Source organism: Vulpes vulpes, chromosome 3 (genome assembly GCF_048418805.1).
Source record: "Vulpes vulpes isolate BD-2025 chromosome 3, VulVul3, whole genome shotgun sequence".
NCBI lineage: Eukaryota > Metazoa > Chordata > Mammalia > Carnivora > Canidae > Vulpes > Vulpes vulpes.
In genome coordinates, this window is record NC_132782.1 from 91,877,059 (window position 1) to 91,891,376 (window position 14,318).

Here is a 14,318-nt window from a genome sequence, read left to right on the forward strand (position 1 = left end):
GATCCAGGTTACTACACCAACCTCCTCACTGTTCTCCCTCTAATCCTCCTTCTAATGTGCAAATCTCCCTGTTCCTTCTAGAGCTGTGTAGATGCTTTACCCAGACCCTCTGAAATCTTTTTGTTGCTTCTTCAGATCTGCATTACCTTTGATGTGCTTTCAAAAGCCAGATGCTTTTTGTCAAACTATCCTTTGGGCTAATAGAGCTGTTTTGCCCCCCCCCCAAAATTGAAAAGGGGGTAGGGGTGCCTGGGTGGCTCAGTTGTCTAAGTGTCCATCCAGTCCCGATTTTGCCTCAGGTCATGATCTCAGGGATGTGAGACTGAGCCCTGCGTTGGGCTCTGCTCAGAGCACAGCGCAGAGTCTGCTTAGGATTCTTTCTCTCCTTCTCCCTCTCCCCCTCCTCCTCTCTCTCAAATAAATAAAATCATTAAATAATAATATTTAAAAAGGCTGCAAAGGGAAGTTTTCAGTTTGGAAGCTTAAGTACCTACCCCACCCCTGCTTCCCAACAGACATTAACGAACCATTGTCAAGCAGAGTTCATCCATGACTGTGGAACATAGCTCTCTTGCCTCCAACTCTAAGGCAGAGCTTACTAGCAAACTCTGAACTTTTGCCTGAGATGACATCCTTGTTTAGCCTCCTGCCCTTCCCTTTCCTGCTTCCCCCTACTTCCTAACTGGAGCCTTTTTTCAACAAATCACATGGGCATAAACCTTCTTTCAGTGTCTGCTTCTAGGAAATCCAACTGTAAACATCCCTTCCTAGCTGAAAATCTGTCCATGGATTCCTGCTGCCTACGGGATAAATCCCATGCTTCCTGGCTATACTCCAGCCTTACCCCCTGGGCTGCAGCCAGCAGGATTTTCATCCTGGTCACTGTGGTTTCCGCCATGTGGCATCTGACCTCCAGATACAATTCCTGTCTCTCCTCAATCCGCCACCTCATCACCAGTCCCACCAAGCAGAATTTCAGGCCTTTCTTCCCCTCCCTTGGGTCCCCACCTGCTGTCTGGAGCCCTTTCCTTCTGCCCTCCCTACCAGGGCCCCACTGTCCCCCAGGGCCTGCCAGGGTATAATCTTATGTGTTCCTTTTCCTTGGCAGAAGCAAGCACAGCTGGCAGGCAGTGTTTTTAATCTTACTCAAGCTCAGGAATCAGGTGGCTCAGGAGATTGCCCAGTCTGGTAACCTTCACCTCCAGAACCTGTGACTGCCAGGAAGGGAGGGTCAGAACTGAGGCCTGGAAGCTGTGCCAACTTGGGCTGTTGATACTGCCTGGGACCCAGAAACATTTGTTAAATGAAGAGATTTGGGGGCAATTCTATACCTGGCCTACCAGACTGGACAGTTAGAGACTGGGACATAAGCTACTTAAACCCAAGGGCCCAGGGAACCAAAACAGGGTGGAAACAAAAGCTCACCTGCCCTCCCCACACATGGGGCCCAAAAGGGCATTCAAAATGTGAACTTTAATAACAAACAGCAGATCAAGGTGGGGTTCCCCAGGAACAAGAATAACGGAGCTGGTGCTGGAGGCCTCAGGGGCCCCCACTTCCTCTCCTCCAAGGCCTGGAGGCAGGGAAGCAGGGGACCTCTGTAGAGGAGGGGTGGCACCGGGCTCCATGTAATTCCATCTATTTGGGGCCCTAAGACCCAAGATGCAGCAGCATGTGGAGCAGGGTGGCATCCTGCCTTGCCCAGAAGGTCCCGGCAGGGTGTGGAGCCCAGGCTAGGCAGGCAAGTGGGCCAAGGGCTGTGGGGTCAGATGCGGAAGCTTTCCTCTCGACCATCGATGTGACGGAGCCGCAAGTAGACATCTGTGCCAATGCCCTGCAAGGACTGCAGGTGGAGAGAACCGCCGAGGTACTCTGCGTAGGCCCGTGAGGTGGGCAGTCCGAAGCCAAAGCTGGGATGGGCAGAGGAAGAGGAGAGAGGCCTCAGAGGCTTAAGCCTCCTGAGCATCCCCCCAGCCCTCCACCCTGGCCAGGTGGGGCCTCACCCATGCATGGGCCCCGACTGGCCGCCACTGTGCATGTCCAGGTGGCCAAAAAGGGGGCTGATCCGGGGGTCCTGGGTGCTGGCCTCAGCTGTAGTGAAGTGGTAGTCCATAACCCGATCCAGGTCTTTGTGAGCGATTCCCCCGCCTCGGTCTGAAATCCTGGCAAGTTGTTAATAACATGGGCTTGGCTCAGCTACGGTGGGGGGGCCTCACTACTTCCCAAATAGTGCTAGGTCTGCCTTCCCGCCCCTTCCACCCAAAGATGGAATGTGATCTACCTAGACCCTTGGGCCTTGTTTTTTTATAAGTAACATCCTTCCATCCTCACTTTTCTACCTGGGCCACTGGCTGCTTTTACATTCTCATGGGATTTTACACTTATTGTCAACTCAACATTGTGGACTAGTTACCCTAACTCCCCACTCCAGGTCCCTCGGTTGCTGACAAGGATAGCGCTCTGGGACCTGCAGCTGGCCCCAGATCCACTCATATCCAGCTCATGGCATTCTTAGAACCACCAGAGACCAAGTCTCAGAGTAGGGCAGGTACTGGCTCAAGGTCATGCAGGAAGTCAGAGACAGTGCCTGGAACTCCCACGTATCCCAGCCTAACTCCCACTCAGGGCAAACCTGATAACGAGATCGATATCATTGTTGGCGATGGTGATGACCACATCTGGAACATTGTAGGGAGTGTCTAGGTGACTCTCCATCGTGGCTCTATGCAGGAGGAAAGACCAGTAGGTGGTGGTACCCCAGCCTCATCCCAGTTCCTGTCTGCCCCCTTCCAACATATTCAGCCAGCCCACCTCATAGCATTCTTGAGGAGTTCAGGCAGGATGTAGTCCAGCGGCATAGGAATGAAGGGGAAGCGGGCGGCCACATGTCCGTTGATGCGGACACGGGGGGCATTGCCATACTTGTGCTCGCATAGGCGTCTGTGGATAGGAGCAAAGGTTCAAACCTAGACTAGTGAGTCTCAGATGAAGGTGATGCTGCCCCAACTATGCTCAGAGAAACTTGGCAATTTCTAGAGATATTTTTCCTTGCCACAACTGGGAGTTGCATTGAATAGAAGCCAGGGATTCTTCTAAAGACCTTAACAAGCACAGGGTAGCCCCTAAGAATGATCTGACCCAAAATATTAAGAGTGCCACGTTGGAGAACCCCTGCCGGAGGCAAGGGCTCAGGCCCAAGACTTCCCAGCCAAAGATATCCACCCCCTTAGCTGTTCTGGCCTCACCTGGCAAAGTCCACCCACTTTTCAATAATCTTCTTTGGTGACAAGCGAGTGCAGATGATGCCAACAAAGTCGGGCTGGCAGGAGAAAGAAAGTTAGGATTAAGCAACACCTCGACCCACACCTCAGCCACCAAATGCTTGCAGTCTCTGGACCTCTGAAGCAGCCCAGGCCTCTCCCCAGGCCTTTGGTCCAGTCCTCAGTCCAAGGGGGACCCTGGGTCAGTCCCTTCTGCCCCACCTAGTAGATCTCAGATCCCAGCAGCCCACCTTGTCCTCATGCAGCGCCAGATGATGTGTGGCCAACATGCGGATCCCAAGCCTCGAAGTCAGTGTTTTGTCTAAGAAGAAGCGGACAAGCTTCTCATCCTGTGAAGAGTGGAGCCTCAGAAATGCCATGCCTTTCCCAAGTCCCCCCGTAGGCCCGGGTGCCCACTGTGCTGCCCCTGACCTGTATGTGCTTCCGGCTCTCACGTAGGCCCTCAGCTAAGAGGGTCACCACATCCTTGTGATCGTCCAGCAGCTGTCGCACCAGCTGGCAGTACTGGGCCTCGTCTGCCTGGTCCTTGATCTACAGGCCACAGAGTCATAAGCATGGACGTTCCAGTCCTGACCTCTCAGCCCCTCACCCTGCCCTGGCCCAGCCCTCACCGGAGGGAAGTCTGTCAGCTTCTGGAAGGCACGGATGTACAACTCGTGCTGCAAGAAAGAGGTGTGGGAATTCACAGGGATGCTGCAGGCACTGTATAGAGAACAGCCACCCACCAAGCTTACCCATAGAGATTGCCAGCCACCCCAACTCACTTGGTTTAAACCCTCATCATGGCCTTTTAAGCCTCGATAAATATGCAGGCTTAGCCTCTGAAGGCTTGGGTCTGAGCCCTCTGTGGCCCTGAAACCTTATGGCAGGCAAGTCTCTGCCACCCAAGTCCCATCTCCCAGTGTGCCCCTTGGGCAGTGGGGGACATTGATCTACAGTCCTGTCTAGAAAAACCCAGAACCCCACACCTCCTGAGGCCACCTTACCACGTGCAGTATGGTGGGGTTGCAGCCAATGATAAAAGGAAGGCTACGGAAACCCTTGATTCGGTGAGCGATCCTCACTGGCAACTCTTGCTGCAAGTACCGGGCACTTTTCTAGGAAAAAGGAGGGAAGTCAGGGACAGGGCCTCAGTGGCTGCACCAGAGCCCCAGGAACCAAGACACAAATAGGGGGCTGGAATCTTACCAGAAGGTGGCTGCCATCCTGAGAGCGGCCTGAATAGAGCATCATGGTCGGAGTGAGGCGGACTGAGGGCTGGAGGGGCAGATGGGCTTTGAGCACTGTATCTGCAACACCCCGCCTCCACCACATTAGCTCCACCCCTTCCCTGGACACCCACTCCAGCCCAGACTGGCCCCTGGCCAGCTGCGCACCTTCTCCGCTGCCACATCGATGGCCGACTGGTTGTAAAAGGAGGTGACAGTCTTGGAGCGCTCCCGCGCCATCTCCACGTGGTTCGTGTCGGTGGCTGACGTGGAGCGGGCCCGGAGAGAGAGTGCAGGCCCCAGCAAGGGCCGGAGTGGAGGTCCGCTCCGGGGACCGCTCCCCAACACGGACGCCAGTATCATCTTCCTGCCCTGTTCCTTTGTTTCTTTGTTAGACTGGGCAGCCGCTAGGGCAGAGGACCGGATAGACGGAGGCGACCCCAAAACGGAGCAAGGGGCTATGTGGGAGGGCAGGGGCTCTTCTCCGACTTCAGGAGTGACGGCAGGTCAAGGATGCTGACAAGCTCAGCCCCCAGGGAGCAGCTCCCATCTGCGGGGTGGACGGGGAAGGGGGAGTTGTAAGGGTCTGAATCCAGACAATCCGCACCATCTCTCCACGTGGACACGGGTACCATCAGACCTGGGTAATCTCTACCCACCCATCCAACCACCTCCCCAAACACATACAGGCCGAGCCTGCACAACCTCGTTTGCCCGGGCTACTCTTCAACTTGAGGCTCTACCCGGTGCCTGGAGGGGAGGGGATCTTCAGACCCGTCCAGTCGCAAAACACCACCCTCGCTCCCTGTGGTCCTGGGCACTCTCGTTCAGGGGGCGGGGCTGACCCCTACTCAGTGCCTTCAGGCTCGGGCCCCCCACAAGCGTGGCGCGCGCGTGCCAGGCACACAGCTTCGTGCCCCCGGGGGCCGGCTGTACCAAAGCGGCAGCCCTGGAGTCGCCGTCTGGGCTCCCCCTCCGCAGGGTCACTTGGTTCGGCCCGAATCCCCCCTGTATGGTAGATGCCACCCCGGTCCACGCGCACGCCGCGATCCCGCTCAATAGCGGCGGCTACGAGCACGCGCCGCCGAGCCTCCGCAGGCAGGGTCTGCGCGGGTTGGTCCACTTACCGCGGGGCCAGGGCCAGGGCCGGGCCCGAGGTCCGAGCGGAACGGCCCAACAGTCGACCGGCCGGGCTAGCCGAGCCGCCTGCGCCCTCGGCCGCCGTGACGTCATGTGGGCTTTGGGGGCCCGGTGCCTCCTGGGAGTTGTAGTTCGGAGCCAGACCATCCCAGCTACTCCTCTCGAGGCTCCTGGACCCCCAAGTGAATTCCACAGCTCCCTTTACAATTCTTTCGGAGTTATCTGTGGTCTCCCTGGGTCTTTGTCTGCTGCTTTATAAAATGGGCTTCCTGGGAAAGAAATGGGAGAGGGCGGAAAGACCCTTCGATGTAACACAGACCAAACCCTACCTGGTTCCGTTCCCTGTGGTCCCATCCTTCCATTTTTTGACTGATTTGTGGCAAATCAGACTGCTGGTTCAAATCCCAGTTCAGCCTTTTACTATCCGGGGCAACTTACTTAAAAACTGCTGAATGGGGCAGCCCCAGTGGCTCAGCAGTTTAGCGCCGCCTGCGGCCCGGGGCATGATCCTGGAGACCCAGGATGGAGTCCCACATCGGACTCCCTGCATGGAGCCCGCTTCTCTCTCTGCCTCTGTCTCTCTCTGTGTGTCTCTATGAATAAATAAATAAAATCTTTAAAAAAAAACTGCTTTAATATCTGTGTTGGTATAATGAGGATGGGGTTGTGTGGATATATGAGTTTATGTATGTCAAGTGCCTAGAACAGTGCCAAGGTGGAATTAACACTATGTGAGTGTTTTTTCCCTCCCCCAGAGGAAAGTTTCAGCGTCATTAATCCTGAAGAAGGCTGCACATGATGGAAGCCTCAGATAGGATCTGGGACATTGGTACAGGTGCAGAATGAGTAGGAGGAGCCCAGGCACCCAAGCTGGAGTGGGAAGGGCATGACAAGACAGAGGATAGCCTGGAAAATCTGAGGGCAGCCATGTGGAGGCTAGGAAGGAGAGGGGCTGAATGGGGCGACCAGAACCAGATCACCCAGGGCAAGGAGTCTGCATTTGTCCTGAGACAGTAAGAAGTCACTGAAGGGTTTTAATTTGATCTGCTCCTTAGAACCCTGTGTCTGTAGTGTTTGGGTGATTGAAACCAAATGCAGAGAAACCAGTGAAAAAGCAATTTACTTTTTCTAAGGAGATGATGGAGAGACTTTCCAGTGTGTAAGACTGTGTGTGTGTGTACTTGCATTTGTACTGATCAGATTTTTCTTTACCATAGTAGGTATGTATTTTCTAATTTTTTTTTTAATTTTTAAATTTAAAAAAAGGACTAATTGAAGCAGGGAACATCTTTGGAGCCGTCTTTAAACTTCAGCAGAGGTGGGGCCCTTTACCACAGCCGGCCAGCAGGCCTGGAGAAGCCTGGGGAGGTCTGTATATGGAGCAGGAGGAGAGGGCTCCTTGAGGGTCGGGGTCTGTATATGGAGCAGGAGGAGAGGGCTCCTTGAGGGTCGGGGTCTGTATATGGAGCAGGAGGAGAGGGCTCCTTGAGGGTCGGGGTCTGTATATGGAGCAGGAGGAGAGGGCTCCCTGAGGGTCGGGATTTCCTCCTTTCCGCTGCATCCGCACACCATTCCCGCCCTTTCTTTCCCAGCAGCCTGGCGACATCCGGGAGCGAGGCCAGGAGGCCACTGAGCTCTGGAGGCAGGCGCGCCTCGAGCGGGGGACGAGGGGAGAGGGGCGGGTGGCCCCGGTGGGGAGGACAGCACGCGCCGACACGCAAGGGACTCGCCGGGCTCGCAGGGTGCCAGAACCCGCGCTCACGCGGCCGCGGCGTGGCCTGAGACGGGCCCCCAGGCCGGAGGCTGGGCAGGACTTCACCCCATTTGACCCGGCGCGCTCCAGCTGCGCTCGGCCTGAACTCGCTGCTGTCACCCGGCGGCGGAGGTGGGCCATGCACCCACGGGGGTCCTAATAGTCACAGTTCAGACTGGTCCGGCCCTCCTCGAAGGGCCTCCTGTTGGATTAATCTCATTTTCAGAGCAACTCTCTGAGGCAGTTTTGATCACTATTCTCACTTTACAGGAAGATCCAAAGACTCTTCCCCCTCTTGTCTCTCTCTGTCCTTACCCCACATGCAACGGCTCCAGCCACGCTCATCTCCCTGTTGCTCCCTAAACATACCAGGTACGTTCTGCCTCTGAGCCTTGCACTGGCTGTTCCCTCTACCGGGAACACCCTTCCCCTAGCTTACCCTTTCACATAGCTTACCCCTCCTTCAAGCTTTTGCCCAAATGTCAACTGAATGAAGCCCACCCTGACCATCCTATTTAAACTTGCAGTCACCTCCATTCCCTTCACCCCGTTCAATTTTTTATTTTAATTGTAGCATTTGTCACCAACATACTACATACTTTATGTGTTGATTATATTAATTGCTCATTTTTCTCTTTTTTTTAGTTTTCTTGTTTGTTTGTTTTGTTTATTTATTTATGAGAGACAGAGAGAGAGAGAGAGAGGCAGAGACACAGGCAGAGGAAGAAGCAGGCTACACTCAGGGAGCCGGATGTGGGACTCGATCCTGGGACTCTGGGATCACACCCTGAATCAAAGGTAGAATCTCTCTCTCTCTCTCTCTCTCTCTCTCTATGTCTATCATAAATGAATAAATAAATCTTTAAAAAAAAGAAATAATAAAAAATAAAATGGGAAATCCCATAGGAAGAACAGGTTATACTCCACTAACTGAGCAAGGCGGTGGTAATAGTAGTTAACATCCATAACTAGTGGAGTTAGTTATGCTCCACTAACTGAGTGTGGCGGTGGTAATAGTAGTTAACATCCATAACTAGTGGAGTTAGTTATGCTCCACTAACTGAGCAAGGTGCCCTACTATATGACTTTTAAAGCTACATCATAAAAGATGATTCAGCTTCCACTTCACTCCCTGAGCGCTTGTACTAGAATCCTGAGCTGCTATGCAGGCAGTTTGACTGTCCTGTATCAATCACCTATCACTGTGTAACAAATCACCCCCACAACATCCCGGCTCAAAACAATAAACATTTAGTATCTCATACAGTTTCTTTGGGTCAGGAATCTAGAAGCAGCTAAGTTATGTGGTTCTGGCTCAGGATCTCACATGAAGTTCCAGTCAAGATGTTGGTTAAAACTACAGTCATCTGAAGGCTTGACTGATGCTGGAGGATCCAATTCCAGAGTGGCTCTCACATGCCTTACAAGTTCATGCTGGTTGTTGGCAAAAGGAATCAGTTCCTTACTAAGTGGTCCATTCCCTAGACTGCCTGAGTGTCCTCATAACATGGCAACTGGCTTCACACAGAGCCAGTGATCTGAGAGGGCACAAGATAGAAGCCGCAATATCTTTATGACTTAGCCACTAAAGCAACACACCATAATTTCTGTATTATCCTATGGGCTCAGGTCAGCCCTGTCTAGTGTAGAAAGAGACTACATAATGAATGAAATGAATACTAGAAAATGGAACTCATTCAGGACAATTTTGAAAGCTGGCTATTGTAGCCTCGAGACTGCATGCTGTGAGGAAGCCCAAACTAGCCCATACAGAGAGACTATATGGATCCTGAGACTACAAAAAAAGAGAAAGAATTGCTAGGTTAGCCCCCAGCTACTTCAAACTCCCATTGTTCCAGCATTAGCCATCATTTGACTGCAGCTATGGGAGCCAGCATTCTCAGCCAAAATTCTCTTCCCAAATTCCCAACCTATAAAATCTGTAAGAGAAAATAAAATGAGGGGATCCCTGAGTGGCTCAGCAGTTTAGCGCCTGCCTGTGGCCCAGGGCACAATCCTGGAGTCCCGGGATCGAGTCCCACGTCAGGCTCCCTGCATGGAGCCTGCTTCTCCCTCCTCCTGTGTCTCTGCCTCTCTCTCTCTCTCTCTCTCTCTCTCTCTCTAAGTCTATCATAAATAAATCTTTTTTTAAAAAAGAAAAGAAAATGACCATTTTTATTTCAAGCCATTCTTTTTTGTGATGATTTGTTGAACAGCAGTACACCCTCAATGATTCCCACCTTCTGGTATTCACGCTACTCTGTATTCTCTTCCAGAACTGACTAGGGCTGATGTGCCCCCACAGGATAATGGAGATGAGACAATGGCCTAAGGCTGCTGTGACAAATTAGTGTCTCACTAAATAAATAAATAAATAAATAAAAATAAAAAAAAAAACACTAAATAAAAAAGTGTCTCACTGGGCTAAAACCAAGATATCAACAGTTTCTTTCCAGACACTTTTGGGCAGAGTCCATTTCTGTGCTTTTTCTAGAGGACACCCAACATTCCTGAGTTCATGACCTCCTTCCTCCATCTTCAAAGCCAACAACATTCCAACCTCTCTATGCCTTTTTTCTGTAGTCCCCTCTCTGATTCCCTTCTTCTAATACCCTTTCTCATTTCGCCCCTCAACCTTTATCATTTTTAAGGATGCTTGTGATTATATTGGATGCACAGGATAATCTGTTTTAAAACCAGCAGATTAGTAATCTTAATTCCATCTGCAATCTTAATTCTTGTTTGCCATGGAACCAAACATATTCATAGGTCCTTGGGATTAGAACATGGGCATCTTTGGAAGCCATTATTCTGTTGACCATGCTCCCTGGAAGAAGAGTGGGTCTGAGAAGGAACAGCCAGAAAGACATGAGAGCCAGCAGGAAAGTGAAATATCACAGAATCCAGAGAAAGTTCCTGGGCAGGAGTGCTCAATAGTGACTAATACTGTTGATAGGTCAAGCATGATAAGCACTTAAAAATATCCATGGGAGGGGTTCTTGGCTGCTCAGTAGGAAGAATATAAGACTCTTGATCTCGGGTTTGTGAATCTGAGCTCCATATTGGATGCAGAAATTACTACACACACACACACACACACACACACACACACACACATCCATTGGATTTAGCATTCTGATGACATCAGTTATTAGTTGTCAGGGAAGAGTTTGGGGGCAGGAACTAACTTATGGTGTGGTGGGCAGCAAGGAAGAAGTGAGTAAGTACAAAGTAGAAGTGTAAAATCTTCCCCAAAACTTGATGTGAAGGGAGATTTGTTACTGTTTCTAAAATGAGGAAAGAGAAGCAAGTTTCAATGCAGAGGAGAAGGAAGGGGAGGTATAGGAGAGATGGGTCATCATTAGATGTGATGTCTGCAAGGGAAAGAGTGCAGCTAACCCAAGGAAGGCTTGGAAAAGAGGTATCCTTGGGTCGATCTAGACTCAGGTTTGCCAGGCTGGCACGACAGTAGAACAGAAGTTAGGATAATGTCTGGGACGCCTGGGTGGCTCAGCAGTTGAGCTTCTGCCTTTGGCTCAGGTCATAATCCCCCCATCCCAGGATCAGACTCCCTGCTTGGAGCCTGCTTCTCCTTCTGCCTCTCTCTGTGTGTCTCTCATGAATAAGTAAATAAAATGTTCTTAAAAAGAAAAAAGAAGTTAGGGTAATGTCAAGAGTGTGGCGGTGGTAATGGACCTGGGAATTTAAGGGTGAGAGAAGTAGGGGAAGGAGAGGAGGGAGAGGCGGGGGAGAGGGAGGGAGGGAGATTGGCCTGCAGGTGGCGCTGATGAGGCAGGAGTGAATGGCTGAGCAAACTATGAGGATTGGAGATTATAGACCTAATAGTATCTGAAATAATAATTTCAGCGAAAATGCTGGTTCTTAATTGGATCGCAGCGTTTTCTGGATTCCCTGATCCCCCGGTCCCTAAGCCTTGGATGTGCCAAGGCTTAAAACAGCTTGGCGTAGCGTAAACGCTAAACTGTTAGCCGCAGTAATATAATTTTTTAAAACTCGGAGACTCCATTTCCCTTGAGGCACTGCGGCCGCTCCGACTACAAGTCCCATCATTCCAGGCAGGCCGTGCGCGCTGAAATTCCCTGGTCCCCCAATCTGGTTTTCCACTCCCAGCATTCCTCCCTGTTTTCCTACCCTGCCCGCGCGCCTAAACGGGTTGCCGGAACAACCAATTGGGTCAAGGAGTGCAAGGCCAGGCAGGCCAATCGCCTCGCCGGAGGGGCGGGAGAAGGCGTGGCCACATCCTGGCCCCGCCCCTGCTCCGTGGCTCGTTCCCTGCGGACTAGCGCCTCGGGCGTGACCAGGAGACATGAGCGCTACCTGGGGGAACCCTGGATGGGTGAGGCTCGCGCTGTGCCTCGCGGGCTTAGTGCTCTCCCTGTACGCGCTGCACGTGAAGGCGGCGCGCGCCCGGGACCGGGATTACCGTGCGCTCTGCGACGTGGGCACCGCCATCAGCTGTTCGCGCGTTTTCTCCTCCAGGTGAGCGCGGGAGTGCAAGGCTTGGGGGAACGGGGCTGCTCGGCTGGGCGGCCAGGTTGCCAACCGCTTCTGGAGCCTGGGATCGGGATGCCCCGTGAGCGGACGCGTGGGGGCGGGGCTGCTTGAAGGGTAGTTGCCTGGTGATGGAAGTGTGGGGCCTCGGGTGAGGGGGGTGTAGACAGTGTTCTTGGGCACTGGGATTATTCCGGGGAGTAGCACGTAGATCCTGATAACAAGGAATAAGGGTAACCGGGTAGAAGAGGGAATGGAATAGCGTAGAGCGACTGATGATGGTCTTGAGGATGGCTGTGACTGGGGATAAGGGCTGGGCTGGCTATGCATGAGGGCCTGGGGTTGGTAGAATACAAAGGGGGGAGTGGGCGGACAGGGAGCTGGAGATTTAGAGGTCCAGGACGGAGAGATTCTGTATGCCCAGTCTCTGGTAACTCTGTAAAAGCAAGGTCAACTTTCTATCTACCTTGCCATCTTAAGAATTATTGAAGGTCTAGGATGCAAAGAGGGGCGTGTATGGTGGAGCCTTGGCCAGGCTGGCCTGGAGGTAGGGGAGGACAGGAGTGACATGGAATCCTGATCTGGCCAAAGGGAGGCTAGCGAGGAGGTCATTGACCGTTGGACTCTGGAGGGCATGGGGAGGGAAGGGGGAAGTACAGCCTAGGTGGCTTTTAGAAAATCACCCCTCCAGGAAAGGGCCAAGGCACTGGGTTACCACTCCTCACCTGGGCCCTTCCCTCCACCAGGTGGGGCCGGGGCTTTGGACTGGTGGAACAGGTGCTCGGCCAGGACAGCATCCTCAATCAATCCAATAGCATATTCGGTTGCATCTTCTACACTTTACAGCTGTTATTAGGTGAGTGGTCCCGCCCCTTCCCTGTAGGCCCCGCCTCTTCCTGACAGGCCTCCTCCCCCTTGGCCAGCCCCAGCCCAACACCTATCCCTTGCAATCTTGGTGACCCAGACGGCTGAGCGCCTGGGGGCGGGAACTAACAAGTCTCACTTGGTTTAGGTATTGTCAAAGCCAGCAGGGCTCTTAAAGGATCCTAAGACTCCACACTTTTGTGGAAAAGACTCCGTAGTTACTCTCTGAGGGGGACTCCAAGGACTGCTTCTCTTTCATCTCATGTAGAGCTCAGCAGGAAAATTCACTATTTGGGTTCTAGGGATCATTGAACTGATAGGAGAACAAAGGCCTTCGTGAGGCCCATCAGAGCCTCTCATTTTAGAGACTCTTCCCCAGCAGAGTCTAGGGGGGTACCCTGAAGTCAAAGCAGTGTTCTAGAGGTGGCCAGTCCCTGAAGCCCATGCCTGAGCCTTGTCTGCCTTGCAGGTTGCCTCCGGGCCCGCTGGGCATCTATCCTGCTGTTGCTGAGTTCCCTGGTGTCTCTTATCGGTTCTGTCTACCTGGCCTGGATCCTATTCTTCGTACTCTATGATTTCTGCATCGTTTGCATCACCACCTATGCCATCAATGTGGGCCTGGTTATGCTCAGCTTGCAGAAGGTCCAGGAGCCGCAGGGCAAGGTCAAGGGGCACTGAGCCCTCACCCAAGCCAGGCTGACCTCATGCTCTGCCAAGGGGGCCATGTCTGGGTCCTTAGAAGAGTCTGCAACCTAACGCCACCATACTCCCACACAAGACAATGGACCAAATGTGCCACACTCTTTCCTCCACCCTAGTGCCTCTGGCTCTGTCCCCAAGGGCTGGTTTCCAAAGTTCCTGCCATTGCCCAAGGAGGGAAGGTTCTGAGCAATAAAATTTCTTAAATAAATTGGCTAAGTCTGAGCCATCTGTCTGCGAGGGACCCTAGTATTGGGCCTCCCCCCCGTCTTGCCTCCTCTGTACTGGAAGCATATGAGTGAGAGGGAGAGTGGAGGACCTACCTGGAAAGGATGGTTAGTCCCTTCTTCAGCGTGTATAGTCAGTAATAGTTGGTGTACCATCAGCCCCACCCCTAAGAAACAGGCTGGCAGCTCATCCTTGCTGCCCAATGAGAGCCAGACTTTCTCTTCAGGGAAAGCCTGCATGTGCAAACTACTTTTCTACTTCTGCGCATGCTTGCTGGCAAGTTCTTCCTGTGGTCTAACTGTAACCTCTTCAGCTGCCTTATCTATCACCCCAAGTCAGTCTTGGCAGCCCTGGAAGACCAGGGACACATTTTGAGTGTTTTTGTTTTATTTTTCCTAATATATACCAAGCACTTAGCCACATGCCAAGGACTGCTTAAGAACATATGTTAACTCATGTAACCCTTATATATCCAATTATATTAACCCTATCTTGATGAGGAAATGGGGACAGAGAGGGTAAGTAATTTATGTAAGACCACACAGCTAGTGCCAGGGAGGGGATTAGTGGGTTCTCAGGATTTGGATCCACAGGGGCCATCTGGCTCGTGTCTATGTTCTTAACACAGCTGCA

General features: G+C 52.4%; 2 protein-coding genes across 4 annotated transcripts; one reads left to right on the forward strand and one right to left on the reverse strand.

Moving 5' to 3' along the window:
* Positions 1-1,454: 1,454 nt before the first annotated feature.
* Positions 1,455-5,739, reverse strand: BCKDK (branched chain keto acid dehydrogenase kinase). Of its 2 annotated transcripts, none has more exons than XM_026011219.2 (12): positions 5,617-5,739; positions 4,658-5,039; positions 4,470-4,538; positions 4,268-4,378; positions 3,893-3,940; positions 3,693-3,812; positions 3,512-3,610; positions 3,246-3,319; positions 2,812-2,940; positions 2,633-2,722; positions 2,004-2,162; positions 1,455-1,910 (listed from the first exon to the last, which is right to left on the reverse strand). In XM_026011219.2, exons 2-12 carry the CDS (start codon positions 4,850-4,852, stop codon positions 1,766-1,768), a joined length of 1,239 nt encoding a protein of 412 aa, XP_025867004.1. In that variant the 5' UTR covers positions 4,853-5,039; positions 5,617-5,739; the 3' UTR covers positions 1,455-1,765. The 2 variants fall into 2 exon arrangements, with proteins under 2 accessions (XP_025867004.1, XP_025867005.1); XM_026011220.2 differs by lacking the exon at positions 5,617-5,739 and adding an exon at positions 5,195-5,466.
* A 5,898-nt stretch (positions 5,740-11,637) lies between these two features.
* On the forward strand, positions 11,638-13,668 carry VKORC1 (vitamin K epoxide reductase complex subunit 1). Of its 2 annotated transcripts, XM_026011217.2 has the most exons (3): positions 11,647-11,882; positions 12,641-12,750; positions 13,228-13,668. In XM_026011217.2, exons 1-3 carry the CDS (start codon positions 11,710-11,712, stop codon positions 13,434-13,436), a joined length of 492 nt encoding a protein of 163 aa, XP_025867002.2. In that variant the 5' UTR covers positions 11,647-11,709; the 3' UTR covers positions 13,437-13,668. The 2 variants fall into 2 exon arrangements, with proteins under 2 accessions (XP_025867003.1, XP_025867002.2); XM_026011218.2 differs by lacking the exon at positions 12,641-12,750 and having other exon boundaries at positions 11,638-11,882; positions 13,228-13,467.
* Positions 13,669-14,318: the final 650 nt, after the last annotated feature.

What these genes read in the sequence shown, in the direction of transcription:
- BCKDK (XM_026011219.2), bottom strand. Translation starts at nt 4,852, where the DNA reads ATGATACTGGCGTCCGTGTTGGGGAGCGGTCCCCGGAGCGGACCTCCA. An exon ending in TCGATGTGGCAGCGGAGAAG is followed by an intron (nt 4,539 to 4,657) that starts GTGCGCAGCTGG and finishes CTGCCCCTCCAG; the next exon opens with CCCTCAGTCCGCCTCACTCC. An exon ending in AAGTGGGTGGACTTTGCCAG is followed by an intron (nt 2,941 to 3,245) that starts GTGAGGCCAGAA and finishes TCCTATCCACAG; the next exon opens with ACGCCTATGCGAGCACAAGT.
- VKORC1 (XM_026011217.2), top strand. Translation starts at nt 11,710, where the DNA reads ATGAGCGCTACCTGGGGGAACCCTGGATGGGTGAGGCTCGCGCTGTGC. An exon ending in TCGCGCGTTTTCTCCTCCAG is followed by an intron (nt 11,883 to 12,640) that starts GTGAGCGCGGGA and finishes TCCCTCCACCAG; the next exon opens with GTGGGGCCGGGGCTTTGGAC. An exon ending in CACTTTACAGCTGTTATTAG is followed by an intron (nt 12,751 to 13,227) that starts GTGAGTGGTCCC and finishes TCTGCCTTGCAG; the next exon opens with GTTGCCTCCGGGCCCGCTGG.